The 15,547-nt window shown below is 47.2% G+C and overlaps 2 protein-coding genes across 7 annotated transcripts; one reads left to right on the forward strand and one right to left on the reverse strand.

Moving 5' to 3' along the window:
• Nucleotides 1-172: 172 nt before the first annotated feature.
• On the forward strand, nt 173-8,830 carry LOC117645971. Of its 6 annotated transcripts, none has more exons than XM_034386555.1 (19): nt 173-864; nt 1,678-1,752; nt 1,834-1,970; nt 2,045-2,105; nt 2,202-2,381; nt 2,460-2,572; nt 2,644-2,868; nt 3,069-3,220; nt 3,314-3,876; nt 3,966-4,217; nt 4,315-4,880; nt 4,969-5,133; nt 5,236-5,301; nt 5,813-6,088; nt 6,692-6,953; nt 7,036-7,226; nt 7,348-7,513; nt 7,589-7,716; nt 7,803-8,830. In XM_034386555.1, exons 2-18 carry the CDS (start codon nt 1,695-1,697, stop codon nt 7,687-7,689), a joined length of 3,534 nt encoding a protein of 1,177 aa, XP_034242446.1. In that variant the 5' UTR covers nt 173-864; nt 1,678-1,694; the 3' UTR covers nt 7,690-7,716; nt 7,803-8,830. The 6 variants fall into 6 exon arrangements, with proteins under 6 accessions (XP_034242446.1, XP_034242447.1, XP_034242443.1 ...); XM_034386556.1 differs by lacking the exon at nt 173-864 and adding an exon at nt 877-1,050 and having other exon boundaries at nt 2,644-2,721; XM_034386552.1 differs by lacking the exon at nt 173-864 and adding an exon at nt 878-1,050.
• Nucleotides 8,823-10,198, reverse strand: LOC117645994 (MICOS complex subunit Mic10-like). Its single transcript, XM_034386593.1, has 4 exons — nt 10,032-10,198; nt 9,613-9,660; nt 9,417-9,535; nt 8,823-9,330 (listed from the first exon to the last, which is right to left on the reverse strand). Exons 1-4 carry the CDS (start codon nt 10,108-10,110, stop codon nt 9,325-9,327), a joined length of 252 nt encoding a protein of 83 aa, XP_034242484.1. The 5' UTR covers nt 10,111-10,198; the 3' UTR covers nt 8,823-9,324.
• Nucleotides 10,199-15,547: the final 5,349 nt, after the last annotated feature.

Genomic DNA, 15,547 nt, shown 5'->3' on the forward strand with positions numbered 1-15,547 from the left:
TACGGCGACTAGATTGCACACATTGGCCACCCAAAGTCAGCAAAATCAGCAAATTTCCGAGATTCGACCACTTTTTGACCAACTTGGTCGGAAAATCGTTGCGGTCAAAGCCAAAATCGTTGTGGTCAACGTCTTCCCGATACATGGTATGAAAGAGTAGGGTCTTAAGAATACTAAGACGCCGAGGGAGGCCTTTCACGACAACCAGATTGGACACAGTGGCCACCCACAGTCAGCAAAATCAGCAAATTTCCGATATTCGACCACTTTTTGACCAACCCTTTCAACATAGGAACGTAGGCAAAAATTACCTCTGCCTACGTTCAAGGCAATACTGACTTGACCATTAGACGCCGGGGCGGAAATACCCCTCGCCAGCGGCCGACTGCGCGCGCAGGGGTAGCGACGCGGCCTTCGCGGCACGGAGTCTCTCCGCCTCTCCCTTCCCCTCCCGCCGCTTGCCGCCCTTGCCGCCCTCCGCGCGCGCATTCCGCCCCCTTTCCGGCCGTTCTCTGTCTTTCACTGCATTTCTCTGCCCTTCGCCGCAATGTTGAGTATTACTATGATAAGTTGTATTGTAGTTTCACAATTGAAAAGTGTTCTCAATTCCCGCCCCGGTGGATGTAGTGTATAGTCGATCCGGCTGCGCCGAGGTTCGAGATATCGAAAGACCGAAGTTAGTAACTGGTTGTCTATGTAAAAAGACGAACAATAAATCAAATCACTTCTCTGAACAACGTCAATGAGTGCACACGTTAATCCGTCAGCTTCCCTGCAATCCGTAATCAACTAGTTTCCAGTTGATTGTCTATGATTCTATTTCCGCCGCTAAGCATCATCTATCCTTTTAAACAGAGAAAGAAGGTAGGTAGTTCATAACTTTGCCGCTTCGTGGCCGCCAGCGCCAAGCGCCACTGTCGCGAGCGAGCGACGCGTAGCTTCCATTTTCCGTCGCTGAAAAAGGATTTGTCGATTCGGAACTCCATGTAGTTATTTTGTGAGCCGAAGTGTTGTGCTCCAAAGTTTACGCCGAATTTGCCGAGATTGCTGGTATGTTCTAATGTCAAGTATTTTTCAAATTATCTGTGACCGCCGACAGACATTTTCAACGCGCTGCGATCAGTTATGAACCTTTCTTCGATAGGAGGGATAACTGACATCCTTTTCGATTGCGTAGCCACCTAGAAGATCCAAATATTATGGTAGGGTTATGCTAGCAGAAGAACGGCATTGTTTACTCGTTGATTAATTTTCCGCAGAATATTTTAGGGTTCTTACACTTCTAGTTTTACTAAATGTATTGGTTAATTTCGTTCGAATTTTCATGTAATCATGGTCAGCTTGTGACGGTGTAGCTTTTATGTTGTTTTCAGTTAGCGCGGGAAATGGAAATGTATAAAATTGAAGTCAAAGACTTGTATTTTTAAATCGTTTAGTGCCCATAATTTTAGCTCCTATGATGTTTAGGATGAAGTCTGAAACTCATTGTGCTGATCATTAATTTTAATGTGCGCGTTCTAGATGTTTGTGTTATGGGTGCCTTAACCTCTTCCTGCTTTCAAATTTGTGTCAATTATATTTCTGCTGGAAGGTCGGAAATTCAGCCTATCGTTTTTCTTCTCCCGTGCTACTCGCTTTCTATCCTTTTATCATAGTAGAATGTGTTTCAATTTGCAGCTCCACAATCAGCAGTCATGGAGGAAGAAGGAATAGATCCTTCTTCAGTGAATCGCAATCCTAAAGTCATAAAAGGTATTTATTGTAACTACTTAAATTTACTCAAGTTTCCTTTTCAAGATATTAAATTGTATGTTGATTTTTGTCTTCGAACAGCTGCCCAGGAGGAAATTTCATGTATGGATGTATTAGTTTGTGGAAAATGTCATGTAGTGTTCCATTTCATTGAAGAGTTCCAGGAACACAAGGAAAAGAATGAGTGTGGCTCACCAGTGTTTAAAGCAAACCTTTCGGTATGTATCAGAATAGATATTAATTTTGTAGAAGGCTGGTTTGTTTAGGGCATTAAACATATTTCTATTCTCAGGAACCAAAGCCCCAAGTCTGGGCCTTTCTTCTTTGGAAGAGTTCTCAAGCAAAGCCCACTGGTAAATATATCTCAATTGCTTTTGATTATCTTTGCTTCATATTATCTTCCCAATGTCGACAAACTTGAAATAATTCTGTTGCTTACCTGCTACCAGGCGATGGAGACCAAGTCAGTTCATGGAAACTGTATCAAAAATGGTGTAAAATGCCAGACAACATTCGAGAAGCTTGGATATCTGCTGGGAAAGCCATACAGGTGTCTACTACATTGGCCAGTGCAAAAATGCAGGAAGTTAAGTCCCCCCTGGCAAAGGGCCCTGTTATGCAAAAGCCAGGTTTGTAGTTTTGATGTCCTTTTTCACTCTTGGATTGAGAGGTACACCACATGATAAATGGTTTCATATCCATTGCAGGAATTATTCGCAAAGTCATCAAAGGGAAGCCTCTTGCAACCACTCCTACTATTCAAGGTAGTATGGAGAAATTAGCTGAGAAAGAGGAAGACATAAAGACAGATGATGCCAAGGTATGTATTAAGGAAATCTAAGGTTTTCACTGGCTGAAGTTCTGACACTAATTTGCTCTCTCTGTGTGCAGATGGAAGATGCTGCTTCTAAACCAGAGAATGGCAACAATGAAGTTGAAGCAACAGAGCTGAATATTAAGGAAGAGCAGGTGAGTGAAGCCGAACTGGCATTTGAGGATGAAGATGAAGAAGAAGAGGAGCGCATTCGCAGACTTGAGGCTGGCGAAAGTATTGAAGAAATTGACAAGACTGTTCAACGACAGCGGCAACAATCATTACATACAACTGTCCTCAAGGTGCGGACAGTTTGTTCTTTGCATGTAATTTTAAAAAATACTGTTTGAAATGGAATTGGTACATTATCACGGCAAATTGTTGTCATAACATGCTTTAGTGGTTAGATTGTAATTTTGGAATGCCCTTCCTTTACCTGCCCTTTGAAGAGATGCACCCCTTTATCTTTTACCAACCACCCTTTCTTTTTTTTTTTTTTCAGAAAAAGACTGATGGTGAAACTAAAATCACACCTTTGCTGAAGGCAAATACTGAGAGTGAAGAAGAATATGTTGTTGAACGAATCGTCTCAAGACGTTACAATATTAGGAAAAAAGCTTATGAATATTTTTTAAAATGGGAAGGATATTCAGAGTACGCTTCTTTCTTATTTTTTTAAATTTTGTGGTTTAAGTCTGTTATTACAGTATATGTATCAATTTTGTCAAATTTCTGTACTTTCTACAGTCAACAAAACACATGGGAACCAGCTGAAAATCTTGCTGATTGCAAACATCTTCTTGACAACTTTGAACGTAACTTAGCCAAACAGAAGCAGTTGCAGGCACAGGGAAAAGATCCAATGAAGAAAGGTCCTTCAGGTCTTCCTTCAGGACCTAAAATGATAACCGCAGATATATCTGCTACAAGCACTCCAAAGCCTGAAGGTTCACCAGCTAGAGGCCGCCCTGTCAGAAGTAGCAAGAAGAAGGCTTTGGATCAGGTCAAAGCCTGGTGTGGATCTATGTCAACAAAGAAAGCAGATGAGGACGGATTACGAGAAGGGTCAGACTTGTCTGATTTTGAAGATGGTGCCCGCAAAGCAAAGCGATCTTCTGAGAGTGAAGATATGAGTCAGTATGATGGATTATCTGCTGATGAACTTCCTGTGAAGCGGCGGAAGAAAGAAGATGAGGAATTTTTATCAGTTCGTAGAGGGCCTGGTCGACCACGGAAAATCTTGAAACTCAATGGAGATTCTCCTGTTAAATCTGATTCTGCAAACCAAGAGCTAGCCAAGTCATTCCTTGGTAATATTTCTGTTTTTAATTTGGTAGTGCTTTCCTCTCATAAGATTATACCCTGACGCTCATTAATCTTTATTCATTTTTTAATGAAGGTGAATTTATATCTGGACTGGATGGTAATTCTGGTAAAGGTCCTATAGTTCTTGGGAAGAAACCTGATGGGACTGCAATGTCTCCCTCTCAGCAACCTGTTTTGGTCGCAAATTCTAAGGGAGTTGTGAAGGTGGACCCACGCACCATGCCCAACATATCCTCTGGTGTATATATCATGTCAACTAAGCCTGGACCCAATGGTGGCAGTGGACTAATTAAAATAGACTCACCAAATGTCAAAGTTGTGACTGGTAAGGGAAACAATGAGAGAGTAACATCTAACTGTCAACCTGTCAAACTTATGCCAAACTTGCACGGAAAGTAATGTAACTTTTCTATCATTTCCAGGAGTGGGTCAGAAGCAAGGTGGAATTATGGCTGTGAAAGATGCCAAAGTTGATGCTGATGCTGGGGAGAGAACATCTCCCATCAAAACAACTGTTCTTGGTAAAAAGCTTCAACCAATATCATCTGCGTCGGCAAGCCCCATGACTCCAATGAAGTTGATGCCGAAGTTGGTCTCGCCTCAAATGAAAGGAGGTCTCATCAAAGTGAACCCGAGCCCTCGAACCGCCACTCCCTCTGCTGGGGGCCTGGCGGGCGTGTCGGGGCCGCGCCCGCTCATCTCGCCGTCCATCAGGCCGGGCCTCGTGCGCAGTGCTGTCGCGTCGGGACCCAGGCCGGCCATCGTGCCGCCGTCCCCCAGGATGCCAACTGTTCTGGGCGGGGCGCGTGGTGGCATCAGGCCGGTGCGACCCAAGCAAGCCTTGACTGTGGCCGGCGGCAGAGTAGTGTCTTCGTCTTCTCCGCTGGGATCGGGCGTCAAAAGTGGCATCCGGCCCATTGAAGCCATGTTAGGCACTGGTGCCCACACCCCGACCTCTAGTGCCACCTCTTCCAACGTAACTTTGCAGGTGACTTATTGGAACTGAGTAGAAGTAAAAGTTTTCTGGACTTAATGTTTTCTCATGTCAGCTTACTAAAGTATGCTCTTTTCTTCAGCCGAAACCTGTCCTTGGGAAGAAAGAAGATGTAGCATCCCTTTCCAAGAAAGAATCAGCTAGCTTACTGGTGAACTCTGGTTTGAAAACAAAAACAGAGCCACTAAGGGGAGGAATGAGGGGACGCGGGAGGGGCCGAGGCGGCCATGTCGTTAGTGCAGCTCCGGTGAGAACTGAATCTGTTTCTCGTTTACTATTCATTGAGCGATTATGATGGCCGCTTGCCATTGGTTGATTGTTAGCTACAGTTTTGAGTTTGACTTTTCAGGTAAGAAGCCTAGAAGACAAGACAAAGTCACAGTCCAATGAAGCCTTGAACTCCGAGCTCACAGATGTAAGTACCCCTTCTAAAACTAAAGACCTAGCTCTTCAGGTTTATGCTAGAGTATCAGCTGTTAAAATCTCATCCTTGTGTTAGTCTCAGTCCAACAAGCTTATACCTACACAGAAAAAAAATTGAAAATATGAATTATGTTTGGACTTGAACACTATGTCATGATATCAGTGTTTTTTTTCCCTTCTCAATTTATCTAGTGTTTCAGTTTCTTTAAATTCTGAAAGAATGGTTCAAACAATCAAGCACCTGGTGCTGGGACAAGTATGTGGGGTTGGCTTAATTCACCATTTAAAATGGCATCTTGATTTCTTTGCTTAAGCAGCTTGCATGTTTTTTTTTCCTTTTTGCTTATCTATAATAGATGGCACTTTAATTAATTTTAAATTAATCGTAAATAAGGGAAGCTCATTCTTAATTCTGGTAAAAATCAATGGCCCTGATAGGTCGTTTTCTTTGGAGAGGTCAGTTTAATGCACGTGGTCTAATGTGTCATTACATGTTTGTTTAGGACCGTTCAGATGAATCAGATTCAGAATCAGACTGTGGTCTCCAAGATGACTTCCCGACAGGTGAAATGCCCCCACTTGAACCTGCCAGCCCAGAGAGACCTCTTACTTTATGTCCTTTGACGGGCAACATCCTGGCTCGAGCAGAAGGCGAGAAAACGCCTCCACCAACTCCTCCACCAGAGCCTGTACCAAGTCCTCAGCCCGCTCCTCCTCCCTCAAACACCGTTCTCTTGGAGGAAGAAAGTCTTGAGGGCGGAGAGCAGACTCTCATTAAGGTTCGTCGCGTATTAATTTTCCAAAGAGAGAAACTACTTATCAGGACTCGTTGATGCTTCCCACTTGAAATCTCTTTTGGCAGAAATATGGGTTCATAACTGCTCTGCTTTTTGCTTTGCCTTTGTCACACTTGCTTTGTTAGTGCATGTGTGACCTATAGCCATCCCTTTTCATCTGCTGTTCCACCATTAGGCTTGACTTGTTGACATTTTTCTTTCTGTAGGTATTTTTTTTTAACACAGTGGCAGACAACTCACTGATTTTCTGACTGTTTGCTGGTTCCCTGATAAATAGTGATTGATTTTAATCAAGACATAGTCTTGGTTAATTTTTTTTTTCAGCCATTGTTGGCATTGGATTAATGGAATTGAATGTTTTTAGTTTTCATTTGGGTGCTACATATGCAGATGTCCTTAGTATGTTGTGAACCTGTATAAACTACAATTAAAATCTGTTTTATCAGAATATTTGCAACCAATACAAGCAAACATTTAAATTTATGACTAATACAGTGGTTTCCTTTTGTTCTTATCTTGAGGTGCAGTACCTGCCAACCTTATTGAAGCTTAAAATATTAAACTGAGCTATAATTTTATTGACAGGTGGAAATGAGCCCTGGAGGTACCACCGGCACTGTTATTGGAGATGAAGGGACAACATTGCTGCGGACCTCGAGTGGGCTTACTGTTAAAAGGATGACTGGTGGATCTCCTGGAAGGAGTGGAACTCTCTTAAGCACTGTGACCCAAGTGGCTGACACTTCTCAAATGCAGGAAATGTCTCTACCTACCCGTAAATTATTCACTGAAGATGGACAGGAGATATCTGGCATTGTTCCAGAGACAGAGATGGTTACCATTCAAGGTAAATGTGTGTCCTTCATTGTTTTACACATTATTTGACTTATCTCAGTACAATAACCCTCCCCTCTTTTTAATGTCTCTAGGACCAGATGGTGTTGTGTACCAAGTTCAGGGTCAACTTGAAGATGGCACACAGACACTCCTTGTCCAGGGTGAAGATGGAGAGCAGCGATGTGTTTATGTTACGACAAATCAAGAGGGTGAAGATGGCTCTACTGTTTTAACATTAGATTCTGCGTATGCTGATGCTGTGGCACAGTTGGATTCAAATCAGGCAAGCTTCTCAATTGTTTTATTGCCAAGCATGACAAACTCCAATCTCAAATATCCTTGTTGCTTTCAATGGAATTTATCGTCTAGATCTTTCTGACCTGAGTTTTCTTAAATCCTTCTAGGTGAGCATACTGGGAGATGGATCCCAACTTTTAGTGCAAAACGAAGATGGAACAACAACTCTTGGTGATACACATCTGATGTCGGTCATGGAAGGAGGTGATAGGGATGATCCACAAGCGCAGATTGTTGCGCAAGTGGTTCAGGCAGGAGAAGCTCCACCTGGGGGTATGTCTCATTTCTTGTTGAAAGCATCTGTCTGACCTTGCCTCAAAAATTATTTTTTAATTTTTCTTTCTACAGGTGGACCACGAAATGTTGTCCTTCTGTTACCTGATGGTAATCTGATGGTCACAGAAGTAGATGAAGAGCAATATGCTGCTTTAGAACTGGAGAAAACATAAGAAATTTTTGTTATTCTTCATTTGTCAGTAAGTTTTACCAATTAATGAATTTACTGTGTACTCTATTTGTAAATTTTGCTTGAAGCTAATACAGCTATATTGTTACCTATCAGGCTGATCTCATCAAATTGCAGCTGCAATATAGAAACTTTTGATAGTCATCAATTGACAGTTGCTGGTTTTCATGCACTCCTTATTCAGAAGAATGTTGCAAGTTTCTAGTTCACATTTGCACTTGGGATTTCAGAGAATATTTTTTGTGTTGGTAATGATCAAGACCAGACTACAACTTGGGATACCAAAGAGTTAAAGTGAGAAATGACTTATAATGTCATATATAGTTTTGATATCTGACCAAGGATCATTTAGTGTGAACCAATACTGGGTTGTCCTCACCTCCTACAAAAAAGTATGGTTTTATCCTGGTAGGCCTGTGTCTGTATGAACTAAAAGGGAGTTTCTACATTGTAGCAAACTGCAGGCAACTGTTATGTTTGAAATGGAAGATCTATTGTTATTGATACTTCTCAACTGACTGATTATTAAAAGTTAGAATGCAAAGTGTTCATAGGTTTGCGTGTTATTGGTGTGTCCTTATAATATTTTTCTTTTGTCTATGAAAGAAATAATAATCTATTCAGTGTATCTATATCTGCTGATTTTCCAGTTTAGATTGTATCATTCTGAATTATTCTGTTTCTTACACTTGTTGAAACTTTGTACATACTTTTTAGCAATAATTATTTGCCAGCTGTTATTATAGACAAATTTATGTGTACATTATCAGAGCATGTAATGTTTGATATCTCTAAAGCTTCCATTGATTATATTTAAATATTTTGACTTTGTCGAGTAAATAAAATTACAAGTCTTAGACATTCTATAGTTGCTTACGAAAGCAAGGATTATTTCCAAATTTTAGAACAGTGTAGAAGCACTGCCTCTGACAAATTTATACACTGATTAAAGCCAAATAGTTTATACTGTATGCAATTTATACACATTTGATATGTGTATGTGTGTTGTTTTGTAAAATGTAAGCTAGCTATCAATATGCAAGACAAAGGACATTAAGTGTTGCTTTTTAAAATGTATTGTCCTCACTTGTTATTGCACTTAATACACTAAAAATATCAAACCATCAAGAACATTTATTTCTCCTTTTTCCTTTCATCTTCCTCATGAATTTTGGGCCTGATACCAACTCTGCCTTTCATAGTATCATGCGATAGATAGAAGAAAAGAGGCACAGAGTAGAAACAGATTTGTCTTGATTTAATTATATTTTACTATAACATGGTTTTCTCAAACTTAAACTGTAATAACAGAAATTTACACACGGGTGTGGTGAGGGTCACACATGATAATGCAAAAAACCTTGTCCTTGCTGTGCCAGGAGATTTAAATTTATGCTTTATAAAAGCAATTTATCATAACACAACTGAGGAAAGGAGGTGATATCAACTCTCCGCACGAAACTAAACGGCAAATTTTCTACAGGAACAATTGTTCCTTACATGGCTGCTTCCATTGTGTCAATGCAATAATGACACCTCTAGTTCAGAGTAGGAAAAAGAAAAGGCTGGTTTTCATTTGGACTCAAAGCATTGGAATTACCTAAATGTGATGCATAGCTTAGCACTGAAAGCAAAAGTCATCAAAGTAATTAACAGGCTCAAAAAAGAGTTTTAAAAGAACATAGGCAAAGACTTTCATAAGTAACCTACCTTGTTAGCAGATTTCACTAAATTTTGTCCATATAAAGAATTATTTAATGCTCTTTCGCAATTAGCATATGCCATTCCAACACCAAAGCCTCCACCAAATAATAAAGGCCATCCTTTGCCTGCAAAGAATATAAGGTTTATTAAAATATTGCTTGATGTTGTAGGTGAACAAACATTTATATGCAGTTTCACTCACGACTGAAAAATAGAACCGAGCAAACAGCACCAATGGCTACACCACCACCTGAAAAAAGGAGATAATAACAGGCTTAACACAAAAATTTTCAATAAACAAATCAGGCTGATTTTATCAACTTCAATTTTTCTATACCAAAGAAAAATACCATTTTTCTCCCTCAAGCAAACAGAAGGTTAAGGTCAATCCCATCCCAGAGTTTAAAAAGACCATATATTTTATGTTGAATGTCGGAAACAGTATGGCGTACATAATAAAAGTGCAAGTTTTCAAAAGAGCTGTACTGACATAATGTCAACGATTGAAAGGCAAAAATAATTGATCAATACAAGGAGAGGGATAACATAACCTTAGTCACATCATAAGTCACCGAATTGGCTGTGTGCGAAAGAAGGTAGAGTCCCAAGAAAGGTTTTCACCTGTTTTTAATACGGCATCAGTGACACACTTGTCCCATTTTCTTCCTGGTTCATCTTCTGAAAATATAGGCCGAGACATTTTGAAGGGAAAATAATTTTTGAACAGTCTAACCAAAACCTGACCAGACCAGCTGACGGTCGAGGAGTGAGTCGAGACGCAAGAGAAAGGGAGAGGGAGGGGAAGGGGAGGAGGGAGGAAGAGAGAGGAGGAGGGGCGATTGCGAATAGCAATCGCAATGAGGAAATAGCAACCGCCCGTCGGAGCCGGAACTGGAACTCACCCACCCCCTCGCCCTCGCCCTCGCCCTCACCCACACCAAAATCATCAAAACCTGGCAAATTTCAACAATCCACCATGGAGAAGGGCTGTAGCCGCTGCTAGCCCCTCTACCGCCAGTCAGGAGTGCGTTCTGGGCCTTCTACTCCAGTGCAAGCCTAGAGCCGCAAGCTAACTGAGGGAAGGCTATTGAAATAAACTCAGAAATGAGGTATCACCCCTCTTTGCAAATGCAATGGGTAGTCTGAGTCTGCTTCACATAAATTCGCTGTCAAGGCATTTTTCGATCCGTTCCGATTCTACGCCAATTACTTGGCAGCCAATTTTCTGGTCCAGCACCCTGTGTGCGAAGCTGTAGGAGCGCCGAAGATCCTCTACTTCTTCACACCAAGCTCCTTTTATTATTTTTTTTATTTTTTTTTTCAGAATCATTCCAATTAAAACTTGACGCTGTTCGCCCCATGCTGTGCTCCTCCCTTTTGTGATCGCGCGCGATGAACCAGGCCCGGGGACTTGGGAGGGGGGAGGGGGGAAGGGGGGTAACTCACTTGAGCCTGCGCTGTCCTGGCATCTCCCCCACGACCATAACCGCCCCTCCCCTCGGACCATTTTCGCGAGGGTGCAAGGAGGGGTTGGAGTGGTCAGGATGCTGGGCTGGCCTGCTGGCCACATTGCACTATGCCAGGCGCCAGAAATTCATTTAAAATTCTAGCGACGCGGCAGCTTTTTGTAACCAGTGGGGTTCCAGTTTGTTTGATTATTTTTAAATCAACGTGGTCCTCCTGTTGCTGAACTTTATCACGTGATCGCATCATCGAAGAGTACTCTCTTCTCTAAATGAAACCAAGCTTCGGCTCGCCCCTGCCCAATCCTGAAAAAAAAAGAAAATGCATGACTAAAAATTGTAAAATACAATGATTACGGAATTTCGTGAGACTGACATTCCTTCCCCCTGAAAAGAGAGAGAGAGGGGGGGGGGAGAAAGAGGAAGCCACGCCCACTCGACGCCGCACGACGTCGCGCCTGACAGTGTACATGCACTGCATATGCAGGCAAGGAAATCCGATTACGGTGCTATTGTGCGGCCGTACATGCGCCAGACTGGGAGCTGCACCCCCCGCCCCTTTCCCAGCATCACTCCCTCGTCTCTCTCTCTCTCTCTCTCTCTCTCTCTCTCTCTCTCTCTCTCTCTCTCTCTCTCTCTCTCTCTCCCTCACACAGCGCACAACCCCCGCCGCTCCAAGCCGAGAACCTTTGGCGGCAACGGTATCCGCAAAATCCCGCGCATCGTTCGGAGAAGAAGCCGCGAGCTGCAGCCGCTGGTCGCCGCCGATGCACTATCGGAGCCGAGCCCGAGCAGCGCGAGCAGCCCGACGACGCATTCTGCATTACTCCCCCGTGTGCCCCCCTCCCGTCGAAACGTATTTATTTGGGCGAGGAGCTGACCGCACACCGGAAGCCCTCCAGCCCGCAGTAGCTGGCAGCGGGGCGGGGCGGGGCGGGGCGGGGCAAGTAGGGCGTGGCGGGGAGGAGGGGGCGGGCCGGGGAGAGGGGCCGGCGCGGGGCTGCGCGGGGCTGTGCGGAGCTGCGGCCCGATTTTCTACAAGAAAGAAACGCCGCTCCCGCGAGGGAAAAAGGTCGACCGTTTTAAAAGGACGTGCGAGCATGGCTCCTGACGTCTGAGGCAGGGCTGGGCTGGGCTGGGCTAGGATGGGCGCGCCACCGCTCCCCCTCTCGGCACAATTTTTTCTCTCGCTTTGGCGTGCGGCTAGCCCTGCTGAGCGCGGGGCCGCGCGGGGCAGCGAGGGGCCCTGTCTACTCTCCTGACGGACCACACCGCCGAGCGGCTCGGGGGCGTGGCGGGGCGTGGCGGGGCGTGGTGGAGCGGGGTGGGAGAAAGGGCTGCAGGTGCGGCAAGACAGAGAGAGGGGAGCATCGTGACAAACAAGCGGGTTTCATTTTAAGTAAGAGCCGTTTCTTTGTCGGGATTTAAAGCTCTGGCGCCGCCCCGCCCCGCCCCGCCCCGCCTCCACTCCACGCCACAGCGACCATCCCTCGGTGGAGAGTGCAGCCAGCGGGGCAGCCCTCGTCTCTTACACTGCCAGCCTCCGCAACATCCGCACTGTTCTCTCTCTTTCTCTCAGGGTCTCTCTTCCTTGGCCCGATTTTCGTTCGGCGCTCGGAAACGCTCGGCGAGTAGGACAAGACAAGTTGGGTCAGATAGGCCGGCCAAGCCGGACAGGGCGAGCGCCGCGGAGCGCCGGCACACGATCATGTTTGGTCTAGCCGTCTAGCCTCTAGTGGTAATGGTAATGGTGAGGGTAGGCAGTCGGGCCGGTGCGACGCGCGCGCGCGCTGCGGGCCTGCCTACCCCGCCCACTGCAGGCGGCGGGCGCCAAGCGGCGGTGGGGCGGCGGCGGGGCGGCCAGCGTGGCTCTTCCATTTGGCAGCAAGGGCCGCCCTGTCGCTCGCCTCGCCACTCGGAAGGGACCCGGGGAGGGGGCCGGGGGGCCAGGGGGGCAGGGGGGCGCACTCACCAGGTCGGAAGACGGAGAGCAATTGTCGCGCCTATCAGGCGCTATTGTTTATTTGCAGTAACAACAATCTGAGGGTGGATATTGCGCGAGGAGGTGGGGGCGGAGGGCGGCTGCCAGTGGCAAGCGCGAGTCAATGTAAACACAGCGGAAGCCATCACGACGGGTCCAGGCGGGGTAAGGGGTGGGGGAGGGCATGTGTCCTCTAATGGCCGCGCTAGGCTTCCAGCGCTTCCAGCTTCCCCGAGCCAGGCCGTCCGGGCTGGCGGGGCCGGCGGGGCTGGTGTATATCAGCTCGCCATAACGACCGGTGCATATCTGAACGGAGGGGACTAGGATGGGATGAGCGCACCTCGGAGTTTACCTTGGAGGCTGGCCGGGCTGGCACCCGACACGGCGTGGCCGTGGCGTGGCGTCAGCGCGATAAGGGTGGCAGGGCGTCGTCGTCGTCGCCCAGGGCGGCAACACGTCGCACGGCCGGTGCAGCAGCAGGGCCTTGTTGTGCAGCAGCAGCAGCAGTAGTGGTGGGCACACCGTGAATCACGCCAACTCGTCATAATTCTTTGGGGATGGGGGCCTCGAGAGCCTCGAGGGGCTCGATTAGCTGCCGGCGATGGGCCGGATCGGCAGCCAACGGCAGCCAATGGGAAGCGAGCGATCAGTGCCGGGCGTGGCCACAAGGAGCACGCCTCGACAAGTGCTTCCGAGAGGGCCGGGTCCAGTCCGAGGCCAAGGCGCCAAGGGACCCGAAGCACAGTGGGCCAGGACACCGGTGGAGGCGGCCAAAACTCTAGACGCGTTTTGAGCTCCAGAGTCGCTTAACAGGACTCGAACCGAACGTGTGACCCCACCAGTGGATTCCTCGTTCGGAGGGGTCGAAGCGGGGTCACACGTTCGGTTCGAGTCTTATTTAGCTACTCTGGAGCTCAAAACGCGTCTTGAGTTTTGGCCGCCTCCGCCGGTCTTCTGGCCCACTGTGCGAAGGGACGGCACCTTGTTGCAGAATGCATCTTATCGGCCCCGCTCTACGCACCCTTTCTGGGGGAGGGGGCGCGACGGACAAATTTTACCGTGCTCTCGGCAGAATGCCACAAACTTCACAGCCGAAACAGTTAATAAGAGCAGAGTAAAAAAGCACGTGCATTGTACTCGTCGTTTTGACCGGTGTACCCCACACGCCTCGGCCGCCCCTTGCGCCCCTGTCTGGAACTTTTCACCGCGCGGAGCGGCAGATGCAGGGGGGAATAAAGAGGACGGAGGTGACCGCCAAGGAGTCCTTTGTGGTTCGATTTCCGGAGAAAACTCCCTCGGTCAAAAGGGAAGGGAAATGGGAGAGAAAATAAAGGGGTTAGAAGGAGGAGGAAATTACAGGGCTGCATGGAGGGTGCCGGGGGAAGTGTCTGCTTGTGTGTGCGTCAGTGCGTCTGTGAGTGTGTGCTTGTGTGTGCGTCAGTGCGTCTGTGAGTGTGTGCTTGTGTGCTGGAGGTTCCTGCTGCCTGCAAACAACGTCCCGGGTAGTGTGGTACTTTCTCGGGTACTTTGCGTGGTATTGCGTAGTTATTAAGAGTCGCCGAAGGCTGTCACCCCCACGATGCCCCACGCACAGTGGGCCAGAAGACCAAAACTCCAGACGCGTTTTGAGCTCCAGGGTCGCTAACTGGGACTCGAACCGAACGTGTGACCCCACCAACGGATTGCTCTCCGAACGAGGAATCCATTGGTGGGGTCACACGTTCCGTTCGAGTCCTGTTTAGCGACTCTGGAGCTCAAAACGCGTCTGGAGTTTTGGCCGCCTCCACCGGTCTTCTGGCCCACTGTGCCACGCCCGGCCTGGCCGTCAGTCAGCGCCTTGTCAACGACGTGTCCACGGCGCGCTGCTGTCAAGGCCTGCCTGCTTGCCGCCTGCTCGGTCCGTGCCGCCAGCGCCTCGCAGCCCGGCGGCCTAGCACGTGCCGCCGCCAACACACGTCATTCCTCCGGCCTGCTCTAAAAAAAACCGGAGAGAAACAAAGAATAAATTGTGTGCAGAAATAAAAATGTCCGTTGTCGCCGAGCTTTGCCGTGGTCCGCTTCGCCCCATATTCCACATCCCCTCCCGATGCGGTCCCCAGAGGATCCCTCTCAATCATTCATCCTCCGTCCGCCTGCGCCGGGGCCGGGCTGGCCGGGCGGGCTGGGCGGGCTGGGCCGCCCCCTCCCAGTGTCGTCTTGCTGTCATCACAGACTCGCAAAGACTGAGCCGGGCGGAGCAGCGCAGCAGCGGAGCTACGGGATAGACGTCCGGTCCGGCACGGCTCCGCCGCTTTTTTAAAAAAGAACGAAAAAAAAAAAACGGAGAAATGGATAGTTGTTTCAGCTCTAACGCGAGGCTTACGTGCTTCGGAACAGCGGAAACACACGAACGATAAACAAACTATGTTTTATTTTTCTTACAGTGCTTCGCTCTTAGAAATAAAAATTAAAAAAAAGTTTCTGGAATCGAACGGGTGAATTTACCGGAAGCATTCATTCCTTTGAGTTTACTCGAAGCATTAATGTGAATTCACTTGTTTTTCAAGTCCAGTCAGCCATCTTGGTTTCTCAGCCTACTTTGGCCATTCCATTCCCCCGCAAGGTTTGGCGGCCTGGACCGCACTTGGCAGGATGGAGGAGCGCCGCCACTGTCGGGCACACTGTCGGGCACGTGACGCCCGCAATCACGCCGC

The sequence above is a fragment of the Thrips palmi genome, unplaced genomic scaffold, assembly GCF_012932325.1.
Source record: "Thrips palmi isolate BJ-2018 unplaced genomic scaffold, TpBJ-2018v1 HiC_scaffold_19, whole genome shotgun sequence".
Classification (NCBI taxonomy): Eukaryota; Metazoa; Arthropoda; class Insecta; order Thysanoptera; family Thripidae; genus Thrips; species Thrips palmi.